General features: G+C 36.6%; 2 protein-coding genes across 13 annotated transcripts in view; one reads left to right on the top strand and one right to left on the bottom strand.

Annotated features, from left to right (window-relative positions):
* LOC113807491 (uncharacterized) overlaps nt 1–7,500 on the top strand; it is a 33,154-nt gene extending 25,654 nt beyond the window's left edge. For 4 of the 10 annotated variants that reach the window (XM_070113622.1, XM_070113618.1, XM_070113625.1 and 1 more), the window contains 13 exons: nt 1–247; nt 519–605; nt 841–998; nt 1,415–1,718; nt 1,971–2,078; nt 3,146–3,234; nt 3,374–3,545; nt 3,718–3,939; nt 4,128–4,343; nt 4,488–4,653; nt 4,935–5,084; nt 5,242–5,348; nt 5,577–7,500. The exon at nt 1–247 is cut by the window's left edge and continues 14 nt beyond it. In XM_070113622.1, coding sequence (XP_069969723.1) covers nt 1–247; nt 519–605; nt 841–998; nt 1,415–1,718; nt 1,971–2,078; nt 3,146–3,234; nt 3,374–3,545; nt 3,718–3,939; nt 4,128–4,343; nt 4,488–4,653; nt 4,935–5,084; nt 5,242–5,348; nt 5,577–5,693 — 2,143 coding nt within the window. In that variant the 3' untranslated portion in view covers nt 5,694–7,500. Of the gene's footprint in view, nt 248–518; nt 606–825; nt 999–1,414; nt 1,719–1,970; nt 2,079–3,145; nt 3,235–3,373; nt 3,546–3,717; nt 3,940–4,127; nt 4,344–4,487; nt 4,654–4,934; nt 5,085–5,241; nt 5,349–5,576 lie in introns of all 10 variants that reach the window. The other 6 variants (XM_070113591.1, XM_070113587.1, XM_070113599.1 and 3 more) reach the window with 2 other exon arrangements.
* A 1,778-nt stretch (nt 7,501–9,278) lies between these two features.
* The window catches only part of LOC113807507 (prolow-density lipoprotein receptor-related protein 1), a 34,949-nt gene continuing 30,032 nt past the window's right edge, over nt 9,279–14,195 (bottom strand). For all 3 annotated transcript variants that reach the window (XM_070113567.1, XM_070113578.1, XM_070113559.1), the window contains 3 exons: nt 14,023–14,124; nt 13,662–13,740; nt 9,279–13,343 (listed from right to left, as the gene is read on the bottom strand). In XM_070113567.1, coding sequence (XP_069969668.1) covers nt 13,182–13,343; nt 13,662–13,740; nt 14,023–14,124 — 343 coding nt within the window. In that variant the 3' untranslated portion in view covers nt 9,279–13,181. The remainder of the gene's footprint in view (nt 13,344–13,661; nt 13,741–14,022; nt 14,125–14,195) is intronic.

Here is a 14,195-nt window from a genome sequence, read left to right as displayed (position 1 = left end):
GGGGCTGCCTCAATCAACAGTCATGTCAGTGGTACAAGTATTCAAGAAAGAGCACCGCATACACAAAAAGACAGCCACAGGACGTAAACGCCGCCTAACAACTGCACAAGAATTCCAGCTCTTCGAGATGTCACAGGAGAGAGATAACATATCAGTAGATGAGATACGTCGTCGCTTTTTGCAACAGTATCCTGAATTTGGTCACATATCAAAAACTACAATTTACAGAACGTTGGAAAGAGGAAAGGTATATACTTTTAGAAACAGTAAAACTTTATTCTGTTTATTTACAGTAATAGCTTTATTTTTATAAATTGCATCATCATTATATATATAGATTAGAAAACCATATTTTTACAATGCTTCACAGAGAATAGTAGAAAATCACTTGGTTTAGTATACATGTTGAATTATGGGTTTTTATTAAGCAGTAGAACATATAAAGGGGTAATTATTTGTATAGCAAAATGATATAGATCCCCAGAATTATACCAAAGAGTTTATTATTCGATTTTCAGAAAGGATTAATAGGAATGGATCCTCCACCTGAGCGCTACTTGGAGCCAATAGAGCGATACTGGCCCAAGAAGAGAGGGAGGCCTCGGGTAAGTTTTAATCCATCCAGTTTGTAACATGAAGTATTTGGTCATTATAAACAGTTTAAGATTAAGATAAAGTCATAGCAGTAGTATATTGCTACTGATAGATCTTTACACTGCTCTTGTGTAAAGATGTAAAATAAGGATGGCAAATGTGTGAATATTCTGTAGAATACTCTACTGAAAGTAGGTACCAACAAAATATACCAGCGGGTGTTGCTATTAGCCCATGTTCCAGAAGGCAGGTGCGGGGTCAGAATCATCTTCCATGAACAATGTGCTTGAGCCCAGTGTTAGCATTATGGAGGAAAGCGGACCCATTGAAACAAGTGCTGCCGATAAAGATATCAGTAGACAACGACGGTCGCTGTCTATTGCTGAGAGGGAGATGATTATTAGGTCAGTGTTTTACTTTTTTTTTTTTTTTTCTTTTTCTTTTTTTCTTTGTTTCTTTCCTAATTTTCCTCTTTTTGTGTGTGTGTTTTTGTTTTTTTGTTTTCCTTTTTCTTCCACATTCAATTCTCTCTCATTTTGTTCTTTCCATTTGTATTATGTTAAATGTACGGAAATCTTTACCCAGGGAAGTCTTTTGAGAGATGCCTTATTGGATGTTTATTTGTTATATTGTTCATGGTTCTTACCAGCATTTTTTCCCTCTTCTTTTTTAGTTTGTCTTAGAAATTATTTGTTTATTGTTGGTATGGAATATTTTGTTTTAAAAAATAATAATAAAAATAAAAAATAAATAAATAAAAGAAATATTACATAAATGGTCACAAGTGTAACACTACACCATTCTTTCTCACAACTTCCAGTCTATTTTTCAATGAGAATCGAACCATAAGAGAGGTCGCAGATTTTATGCACTTGGCAAAGTCGACAGTCTCATCAGTTGTTCAGGTCTTCAAGAAAGAGCACAGAATCCAACGGAAGACTTCAACGGGACGTAAGAAAAAGTTATCCGATGAGCATGAGCACATGATCATGGATATCCTCTCCCAAAAGGAGGACATCACAATAGAAGAAACAAGAAATAGGTTCCTGTCTTTGAATCCCGATGTTCCTAATATTAGTAAGAGTACAATTTACAGAATAATGGAGAATTGTCAGTCAAAGCTGGTAAGTTAATTCTGTAATTCAGCTATTTTATGAGTTCAGTGTTCATTATTGATTTGAATGAATTGAAGATAAATTTATCAATATGTGCTCTGAGTATGATTTTCAAGTTCCTGTTATTCATATGAATATAAAAAGATTATGCTAAGTCACTACATGACAAAGTGCACAAGAGGTATTATACTATTTAATCTTAAATTACATACCAAATGTCAGAACATGGGTTAACCATCTAAATTTCAAATGTCTTTCCAGAGAGCTAGATCAGACATGGAGGTTTTTGTAGGCATTTTTGTTCATTCTACTGAAGACAACCCATTAATCATCATGCCAGGGATGGTTATGGGTGTTCTCAACACAAAGGTAACTACTGTAGAATTATCTGCCTTATAATTGTATTATGAGAAAAAAAAATTATGTGTGTGTGTGGGGGAGGGGGGTATAATATATGTATATAAATCCCTCTGCTTGACTCTGTGGCAAGGTTAACATTTGGAATATTTCAGTAATATCAGCTATGGTGAGGACATCTAAAAAAAATCATTCATTTTTGTGTCAGTCTTTCAACTATGAATTTATTCTCCCTGATTGCTTGGAATCTTTATTTCAGTAGCAAGGGGAATTTTCACTCATACACACCATTAGATGGGGTTTCATTGATGTGTATGGCACATTTGTAGCTATTTTTGAAAAAGCATATTCAAACCTCTAGTGACAGGATGGCAGTAATCCATGCCATGTCCATTTTTTTTGTATGTCTTTGTTTTTCTTTACATATAAATGGCTCCACAAGTGCTTCATCACCAAGGAGTCAGTTGTTAGTCTTACCTAGTTTATCTGTTTATCTTTTTTCTTTTTTTCTTTTTATTTATCCTCCTTTTATAGTAGTCTGTTGTTTATAATACTTTGATCATTGTAATGTTAACTACAATAATAACAATAATTAACTAATTAATTATAGCATTAGAAAAAAATATTTTCTCAAAAACTCAAGGGAAGTGGAAAACAGCCTAGTTCATATAGGCTTACTAATTGGCTCCTTAGTAGCTGAGCATTTGTGGAGCCATATATGTGCAAAGAAAATTAACAAAAAAAGACAGTAGACAGAGTGATTACCTGGCACCATTAGAGTAACTGTCGGTGAGCCACTAATATGATAGAAAAGCTCAGTTGTATACATAGAGGACAAGAAAAAAAACAGTAAAAGGAAAAATTAGCAACGGAATTTGATTTGTAGTAAGCAAATGGATGAAAAAGAATCAGGGAAATGGCTTTTCCCTTCTTTCACCCAGAGTTACCATATTCCATCTGAGGTAGACAGTATTTGTCAGTTTGAAGAAAGACTAAATGCAATGGGCTTGGAAAAAGGAAAAATTTAAATATGTGTGAATTTCTAAAGTGTGATAATTATTTAATTTCATGTTTTACAGATTGAGTTTATGGAGAGCTTAGAAGAACTTGATCACCTCAAAGCAGAGTATGGTTTTACAGACTCAAACATTCACTACATGACTCCAAGGTAATTAATTTAGAGTAATGCTGTTGTGTGAAAATGCCTTCCTCTTAACATTTGGTGTGATGTTCATTATGAATTAGTGTTGTATTTTCAAGCTGTAATGAAGCTATATTAAGCCTTTTTTCTCTCTATGAAATAACAGCCAGTTTATGATGCCTGGGATGATCGACACACATATACATGCTTCTCAGTTTCCTAACAATGGAGTGGCTATGGACTTGCCATTGCTGGAGTGGTTACAGACGTATACTTTCCCCACCGAAGCTAACTTTTCAGACACACTTTTTGCAAGAGAAGTCTATAGCAAAGTTGTGGTTTGTATTTTTTACCTTCTTTTTTTTCCTTTATAATGTTTGTTATTACATTTACCTGTAATTCTTGCTCAAAAAAATATGTTACACTACAAATTTCTGTTGGCTTTCTTGTACTATACTTGGATTCATTTTTCTTTGAAAAGTGTGTGTACATAGCTTTGTAATTTTACAGGAACGTCTGTTGAGAAATGGAACAACAACAGCAGCATACTTTGGCACAATCCACTTAGAAGGTTCAAAAATTCTTGCTGATGTAGTTCATGACAAAGGTCAGCGTGCACTCATTGGAAAAGTTAACATGATGAGGAACTGCCCAGAGTATTACCGGGAGATGAGTGTTCAGGAATCAATTAGAGACACGGAAGAATTTATACGATATGTTAGAAGTATCCAGGCAAGTAGGAGGCTTTATTTTCTGAATCTAAGAAACATAAATTGCAAATATTGTACTGTTGTCTACAATTTGTCTTTGTTTTAAATAGATATAATAATAAGATATCCAAATTGGGCACTTTGAAGACAAAATATATCTTATTTATGAAAGATACTTACCAGAATGTTTATCTTTTATTTTATTTACAGTCCCCACTGGTACAACCTATTGTTACACCCCGGTTTGCCCCAACTTGCCCTGAGGATCAGTTAGCATCTCTAGGACAGCTGGCAGCTAAATATGGATGTCATATTCAAAGTCACTTGTGTGAGACTCAGCCTGAGTGTAATTGGGTCAAAGAGCTCTTCCCTTGGGCCAAATCATACACTGATGTTTATGACAGCATGAGACTACTTAGTGAGAAGGTAGGTGATATTTTTTCAGTCTGCATTGGACTTGATACATTTATATTATTTTTCGTAATATCAAAATGCAGCTTTATCTCAATGATAAAATTGCTTCTGCTGATGAAGTAAGATCATATGTTCATTTATTTTCTTTTTTTCCAGTCTGTCATGGCACATTGTATATGGCTAACTGATGATGAGATATATACCTTGCGAGAACGAGGAGTTGGTATTTCTCACTGCCCAAATTCCAATGTATCCATTCGCTCTGGCCTTTGTGATATTCGGAGACTTTTGAATAGTGGATTAAAAGTCGGTCTAGGGACAGGTATGTCTGGAATTACAATAGAATTTTATTTCATCTAAAAATAGGTAAAATTTACATGTCTCACACTTTTTATTTATATTTTATTTACTCTTTGAAGAGGGATAAAATTCAGCATGTCTGTCATTATGCATTCTTGTGATATTCATGTTGTTAAAGCAAATTCTTATATCCTTTATAGAACATACAGCTGAAATTTCTTGAGATGTGCATTGCAGTTCTAGACAATTTGGATTATGAATTGTGATTCAAGGGAATCTAAGAAGCATGTTTTACTCCTCCAGATTGCTCGGGTGGTTACTGTCCATCAATTTTAGATTCCATGCGACAGTCTCTGCAAGTTTCCAACATCTTGGCTCTTGACAGAGATCAAGACTATCAGAGAATTACATACAAGGAAGCATTTAGAATGGCAACTCTTGGAGGTGCTAAAGGTACATACCCATACCAAGTGATGTGTTTTACTGATTTAGTGCTATGCATGCAAGTTACATGAATGTTTTACAGTCATAATCAATCCTGAAGTGCATAATGTAATTTTTTTCCATGTTGGCAGTGGTATGTGTATGATATTTACCTTTTTTACCGCAGTACTGAATATGGAAGACCGCATTGGAAACTTTGAAATTGACAAAGAGTTTGATGCACTCCTTATTGATGTGTCAGCCCCTGGGTCAGCCATTGATATATTCAGCAAGGTAAGGTTTAGATAAATAATGTGAATGTCTTACCATGATCCCATGTTGATTGACTCTAATCATTTTGGATAAAAAAGTTTACTAAATTTGTATTAGTTAAGTTTTATCTATTACTTTATCTTATAATCATATTACTTTATTTCATAATCAGTTTATTACTTATTGCTTAATCAGATTACACCAGTAGTACTTGTTCTTTAATTATATTGAATAATACTTACATTCCAGGACACAGTGGAAGACAAGGTGCAGAAATTCATTTACACTGGTGATGATCGTAACATTGCTCGTGTGTATGTTGCTGGACACAGAATCCTTGACTTGCACAACAAGAATCTACATTAACCATACCTCGAGTCACAAAAGATATTAAGCTCGTCCAAAGTAGAGTGTTGTCTACTTGCTGGCCAGTTGGCGATATTCGCCAGAATTTTATAGGAAGAAGCAAAACTGTCTTGATCTGAGTTCTCTACTATATCCTAATTTTTAGGTACTGGACATGAAATTATATTTCAGACACATCACTGTTACAAGTCTTTTGCTGTATGCAAATTGAGTACTCCAGATTTTGTAAATAATATTAATGACAAGTGTTAGGTGCAGAATTCTACTGATAGTTTATGAAGCTAGGAAATGTGTAGAAAAAAATGCTAGGAAGAGTTAAAAAAGAATTAATAAATAACCTGCAAGTCAGCTTTCATAGTATTGTTGACAAAGGAAACTTATTTTTCTATTAAAGAGAGAATGCCTTATGGGAGCAACAAAGATAAAGCCAGGCTTGGGAGAGCAGTTTTTATGTGAGCATTGTTTGCTTGGTTACAATTGGTGATAAGTGAACCAGAAATTGAAACTCTATTTTACTTTCTATTAAAAATTTAAAAAATCTCAAATAATGAACATCTAATCAAAATCTAGACAGGAATCCTTAAATAAGATATACTTATTTGGTCAAAAATAGAAGAGCTTATAATTTTACATCTCATTGGTAACAATAAATTGCAAATGGGTGAATTTGTCATTACTATTATCATATCAGCCTGTTTGATTCTTACAAGACTATGCAAATTACTGATATCACAAGGGAGATGTTTGTAAGTCTAAATTGCAATAGCTGGGAGAAAATTTATACTTTTCTTTCCAAATGGTGAAAAGAGTAAAGACATATAGTCAGCTTTTTGAGATATGCAATACTTTTTTGTATTTTTATCTATTCTTTTTGTTATAACTAACCAATTTTTATGAATATGTAAGTGAAGCGGCTCATTCTAGTACTTTCACAGGTTTGTGTCATGAAAACGTAGCAAATAATAATACAGATATGTTGGACATTATATCGTTGGTTGCACAGAAAATCACAAGCCATTTGGAAGGGTGCTGAATGGGTATATGTACTCTCTTGTGTGATATTGTATCATTTATGTTTTTGCTTTACATGAATGGTCAGGAAAACAATGGCAGCTAAGCGTCGTATGTAGAGTTATGTATCCTCCTTTCCTTTAAAGAAGTGACAATTGCCTTTAAGGCCAGTGATGAAGACGATGTTTTTTTTATGTACAGGTTGACTGTTACATAAGCTTTCTGAACATGTTAATACTTGCATCAGCTACTTTTCTTTTCTTCATTCAGGAAATTGACCTTAAATAGCATTTTGTAAGACGTACATTTTTCAAAGTAGTACTTGCATGCATACAATTAAGCAACAATGGATATTTCACAAAAATATTTCAGAAAATATGTTCAGATTGATACTGGTTTCACAGTGCAAACCTACCTGTGTAATATGGTTGTGAAAATAGTTCGTAAAAAAAAGGAATGAAAAAGTCAAACAAGAAGGGCATTTGTATACGTGTAAAAAAAAAAAAGTGAAGTGGACTTCATGATAATCACAATTGTCAGCATTATAAGTGTTGTTTCAGGTACCTTTTAGTGGTTAAATTATTATCTGTATACTTATTTTTTTCACTACAAGTGCCAACTGTATACAGATAATAGTTAATTTACTATTTACTTCTTTCTTTTATGCTGATATGGCAACTAGAAGGGCAAAGTAAGCAATCACTTTTCAGCCTAAATGATGTGTATAATACTTTGTAGGTAATTATTTACATAAAATATATGAATATCAAAAATTAAATAAAAAAATAACAAGTTGCATTGGACTTTTAATGTGCTAACAGTATCTGAAATCCTTTGTTAACTTGGAATGTATTATCTGGTGCCATTTCAGTTATCCAATATATGTAGACATTAAGGAAATACAGCTAGCGAGACATTGTATTTGTCTGTATACAGTAATCCTATGGACAAACACCCTAAATTTTTAAAAACTAGTAGCTGGACAGATAATTTTTTCCTGTTACATCTACGGTGCTGGTATTTCTAACTGCCTGTGTTGGCATATTTTACAGTACTGAAGATGAAAACAGAAATTTTACAGTTCCAACAGAGGAGTTTAAACAAGTGAACTCATCCATTTAACATATGCAAAGCATAAATTCACAAAAAAAGGAAAGTGGGAGTGCAATGCCTTTTTGTTGTTTTTCATTATACAGTATGATAAATAGAGGACCTTAAATAGTAAGTCCTGAGGTGCTTTTCCACCAAGTCTAGGTGAAATCATTTCTGTTTACCACCCGTCTTTTGTAAAGGATGTTCTGGATGCCTCAAAGTAAAAAAAAATCAATATAATTTAATTTTGTAATTGGCATGTGTTTAAAAGTAGAATGATGTGCCTCCTCTACATGTAAATGACTAAGGTTATTCTTAGGGTAGGTCACATTCATATTTTCTCATTTTCATGAAATATGCAGTATTCCTACAGCTATGTGATCACTTGTTATAGAGAAACACATTTATACAAATATATAATCTTTACTGTAATAATTTAAAAGAAAATTATTTCCTCCCTGCCAGTTCTTGTGTACTCAAACTTTTGCAAAGACGAAAAAGGTTTACAATCACTTGCTTATACTTACACACACACACACACACACACACACACACACACACACACACACACACACACACACACACACACACACACACACACACACACACACACAAATACACACACACACAAATACACACACACACAAACAAAAACACACACACATACAAACACACACACGCACGTACACACACACACACGCACATACACACAAATACACACACACGCACATACACACAAATACACACACACACACAAACAAACACCCACACAAAACAAACACACACACACAAACACACACATACACACACACACACACAAACAAACACACACACACACACATACACACACACACACACAAATACACACACACACACAAATACACACACACACACAAATACACACACACACACAAATACACACACACACACAAATACACACACACACACAAATACACACACAAATGCACACACACACACACACACACACACACACACACACACACACACACACACACACACACACACACACACACACACACACACACACACACACACACACACACACAAAGTAGGTACATTATATACATTCACGTATATATTTATATATTGTATATATGATTATGATACTTATGATATAAGTTTCATAATTTCTCATTTGAGTCAAGAAAAAGCACTTATTAAGTATTTAGACACTTTTTATAGCCATGATTACATAAGACTTTGCACAGAAATTATAGATGATAATTTAAGGTTGATCTGCATCATCAGATTAGCCATTCTACATATACTTTATAAAAAGGTTCTATTAATTTGAATATGATTGAATATGCAAATATACTTCTCAAAAGCAATATATGTTATTTATTTACACGTATAATGAGTTCAGTAATCCATAATTAGCTAAAACTAAGAACGGATATTGTGTTTAATTGACTAATGTCTGAAAACAATATGCAATGTTAAACATTAAACATCAAGAAATTATTCTTACGGTTATTTTATTATCCCTAATTACTGTGACAATCACTCACGCACAAGTATGGTCTCGTCACAGCTACTCAAATTCGCCCACTTCGCACATATCACTTCTGCCATTATATGGTGTGAGGAAGTACTTTACAGGCAATCGAAATTCCGTATACAGTGGATGATGAGAGCTAGGGCATAACCAGCACTGGTTTGCAAATTACAACCCTACTGTGGGTGAAGAAAGTATGTTGGTCTAAACCTATATCATCAGAGAATTACACCTGCCCTGCGGCCTTGAACCACTCAACTCGTATTTATAACAGCGCCCAAAATATAGGGTTGCCGGGAAACCTTATAGATTTCAACTGTAAGATTTATCTGTAGCGTCCTTTGCAACGGTCACATTATTCCTCTGTCCAGGGAACCCTCGGAACGCTGAGTGGCTATCTGCTACAGAGCGGGATTGGTAACACTATGTACAATGTCCCTCCGTGGAAAAATTTCGTCCCAGAAAAGGCTATAGTGTCTACAGTAACCTTCTGCATATTACTCTATTACTGCATATACAGTAGATTGAAAATATATATATATAGTAAACAAAGGCACTAAACTAAATTTTATCCATTATCATTACCCTGCACCCGATATTTCAACAGAAATAAAATATACAATGATCACCGTTTAGACAATCAAGTCATAAGCTTCCTAGTATTATACTTTGTTTTAGCTGAGACGAAAAACCAACACAACCCTGCCGGTCAGGGAAAGGACTTTCATGCCTTTCCTTTCACAGCTGGGAAAGCATCCCACTCTGTGAAGGGATCTCTGGACAGAATAGACTAATGTGATCGTTCCTTCACCTGTCATTTCCTGATATTTGATTTTTTTTTCTATTATATTTCAAGTAATTGCATGTTTAAGCTTTGCCGACATAACCGTGCCAACTAATATATCAAAGTAATCTGTATGCATGCACAAAGCTGGACTTAATAGCTGAAGCGTCAAATAACATTTTTTATATATTTTGGGGCGGCAGCATTACTGCTCTCTGCATAATTGCTGATTCTCACTAGGAGTATGCACCTCAGGATCTTTCCTTCGCCGGGACATGCTGATGGGATGATCTTACTCTTACAACCTAATATGGGTTCAACAAATAAATACCACACACCCAGCAGGAGACGAAATATAACAGGCTTTCTCTGAGCCGACGAGCTTGAGAAACTCCCCAAGATCGCTCTTCTCAACACCCAAGAACCAACTATGTAAGGGAAGGGGTCCTAGACCTCACCATTACCAATGCAACAGTGATAAAGATAATCAGACGGTGTATCGGTCCAGCCCAAAAACCACAGCACCAACCCAGACGGAAAACAGACAAGGCCAACTGGCAAACCTTCCAGAATGTCTTGGCTTGCTGTCTTAGAAGCAGTGAACCCCATCACAGTGAAAACGTGGATATGCTCGATATGAGACTTCTCGATGCCATAAATCAGGTAGCCTCTCAGACCATCCCCAAAACATGACCATGGTCCAGGAGCCACAAAGACGTCTGGTACTATAACGACGAGATAGAGGACAATCATGTGAAGAAAACGTTTCCGAAGGCAAAGAACCCCTGACAACTTAGACCTCCTAAGGGAAGCTGCCAACAGAGTCAGGCAGGAAAAGTGGCTGGAATAGAGTATTTTGACCACCAGACCACCTTCACAGAGCTGTGGAACTAGGTCAGGCAAGCTGCCAGCTGCTCAGCCTAGAGATGCCTTCATTGCGACCCTCAACCAGAGGCAGACAGCATGGTAGAGGAGTTCTCTACGAGAACAAGCAGCAACAGTCTGCCAGCTGAACTGAGGGCAAAACAACGCCTACAAGCAGGCAGGCTTGATCAGCGACAAGACAGCTGAGCCTAACAACTCAGATGCCCTCTTCTCTCTGAGAGAACGAAAAAGCATACAAAACCAATTCTGGCTCAGCACCAGACTCTGATGGGATCTGCTATTCCATTATCTCCCACCTTGGGCTACCAGGTGAGCTTGCATTCCTGCAGCTCATCAACAAGTCTTAGCAAGCTTCCACTCTAACTTAGAGCTGTAAAAGAGCCGACATAGTTCACATCCCAAAACCAAAGGAGCCATCTTCTCAGCTGTCTGGGTAAGCTAGCCGAGAGGATGGTACTAAACAGGCCCTGGTGGGAACTGGGACCCCCACATGAATACCTCCATGGGTTCATAAGGGGCATGAGCCCAACGCACAGCACAGCCATGCATTTAATCAATCAGCACTGCTCCCTCTGTGGTAATATTCCTAGACCTAGAGAAGGCTTTTGAACTAGCAAGTCCTATTGCTTTTCAGAACCTTATCCATAAGGGAATCAAAAGTAGACTCTTGGCCTGGATGCATGACTATTTCAGGAACAGAACAGCCAAAGTCAGATTCTAAGGTCACCTATAACAGCACGTGCCCTTAAAAAATGGAACGACACAGGGTGTGGTCCTCAGCCCGGTCCTTGTCATCAGCCTAATGTCTTGCCTCCTCAACATACACCTTCCAGACGGGTGTAAGATCATCTATTATGCAGACGATCTTGCAGATAGCTCAACTGGTCAACACTGCCTAAGAAGAGCCCAGTGCTATCTGGACCTTGTGTCTGAAGAATGTTGTAGGTCAGGTCTAAAGATTTCTGCAGCAAAATCCAAGGCCTTGACTCTGAGGCTTAATGTAAAAGCCAAAAAACTCCCGTGTCCAGGGAATCGATCTAGAACAGGTAAAAGTCTTCCAATACATTGGGGTATGGGTCGACTGCACACATTAAAAAAGGATATCCAGTACCTCTATCACCGAACAAAAGCAAGACTGTATCATGAAAGTAATGACAGGGAGACACAGGAGCAGGACACCAAGTACTAAGAGCATCCTAAGAGAACTGAAGACAGTCCAAAATTATCATTTTGGGTGCTCCTGTCCCTAGACACCTGAATTAATCTAATGGCAACATCTTTTCTTACAAATGACATCCAGGCACCCCAGAACACAAATATGAGACGAAAAGTACTCAGATGCCTTCAAGATTATAAGCCCTCTGCAGACAATTCCTGGCTAAGACATAGCTGCTGCTCAAGGGCATTGACTCCCTCACCTGTTACAACTGAGTCTGTATAGATTACATTAATAGCCCGGCACCTTTTTCTGCTCTCTCTCTTTCTTTCTTTCTATATTATTCTGTAGGATGTTTTTCTACTAAAAATCTATCAGAAATACGCACATGAATATATAAACAAGCAAACTTATATACACAGAACCCATATTGATGATAATTTAGGCATTATATAAATATATACATATATATATGTGTGTGTGCGTGTGTGTGTGAGCATTTATAATATATAGCAACCTATACACTACTGCCTATTAAATGACAATGACTTGGTCACTGGGAACTATACTGACTCGAAATGACTCGAGTTGAGGGGTTATCCATGAATTGAATGGGCCTTAAACACATCACTTATTCAAAAAGCTTACGTCTGATGCAATACTTTACAGTACAAAATGTTTATTGTGTAACTTTATTACATGAATGAATAAATTCTGATTAACGGCAATTATGGTGAACCAAACAACTAACAGTAGTACATGCATGTTGGTAGACCATGAAATATTTATTCAGATCTGAGATTTCATTACGCAGCAGGTAATTCCATCATCTCGTGCATTAGAGGATACAAACATATAACGCAGAGAATCACACACACAAAAAGACAATATTTCAATACTCAAAACATAAACGTTGAACAAATGGTCAATGATAAATAGCATAGATTTTTAACGTCGCACCAAAAATTAGGAACAAACAAACAAAAAAATATGAAACCTTCAAACCGTCATAATGACAATGAAACATCGACATATTCCTTTTTACTTCTTCCGTAATGCCTCCAGCTTCCCAGTCTTCCTGCATCGGCGGAGGGAAATGCTGCAAACATCCCACAGGAATTCCAGCACTTCGAGTATGCTGACCAGAGACACGCCAATGAACAGGCCGAGGGAACCGCCAATGTTGCTCAGGAGAGTGTCCCACTGGCGAGGAAGAACAGGAATTATTTTTGTAAACGTTCACAGCGTAAAAGTGAGTTCGTTACTTCAGGTCAGTGGACCATTCCAAGCGTATAAGTGAGAGTTGGTAACTTTATATCACAGGAACTTTCCAAATGTATAAGTGAGATCAGATCACTTTAGTTCACTGAAACATTCCCTATGTATATATTAGTGAGACCGTAAATTTATATCAACGGAACATTCCAAATGTATGAAGGAGAGCTGGTTACTATTCGGTTCATTGTTACTTACAAATGGCGTGCTGTAGGTCAGATACGTATAAAATACAACGTAATTTACCGTATAAGCCGGCGTTTCTTCTATCACATCGTAGTACATGGAGCCCAGATAAACTAGCAGTCTCAGTAGTTCTGTGTCACTGTAAAAGAATCAAAGGTCTCATTCAGTATCCGACCCTCTTTCCAGTATGAAGAAATCTTTACTGCATACAGATATGTAATAAATATTTGTTCTCTGTCTCTTTCCCATTCCCTTCCCCTTCCCTTTCCGCTGCTCTTTCCTTTTCCCTTTCCCACTTTGTTTCCTTCCTCCCTCCTACCCCTCTATCCCTCTTCCTTACGTTTCTCTCCCCCTCTCTCCTTCTGTCCCTCTCCCTCACAACAGCAATAACGGCCCAGATAACAAAACACCCGGCACTAACTTCGAACACAAGCTGGGCACTTTCTTCCTCGTCTGGCCCAAGATGCTGAAGTACGTGTCGTCTATTTTGCTGGAAGTCACTTGCGATTGGTACTTCATCTCTCTGGAAAGAAAAAAAATATAAAAACATACATACATACTGCACACTTACATACATATATATGTGTGTGTGTG

Source organism: Penaeus vannamei, chromosome 3 (genome assembly GCF_042767895.1).
Source record: "Penaeus vannamei isolate JL-2024 chromosome 3, ASM4276789v1, whole genome shotgun sequence".
In the NCBI taxonomy this organism is placed as follows: domain Eukaryota; kingdom Metazoa; phylum Arthropoda; class Malacostraca; order Decapoda; family Penaeidae; genus Penaeus; species Penaeus vannamei.
The sequence above is the reverse complement of the archived record's forward strand: the minus strand, read 5'-3'. Positions and strand labels throughout refer to the sequence as shown.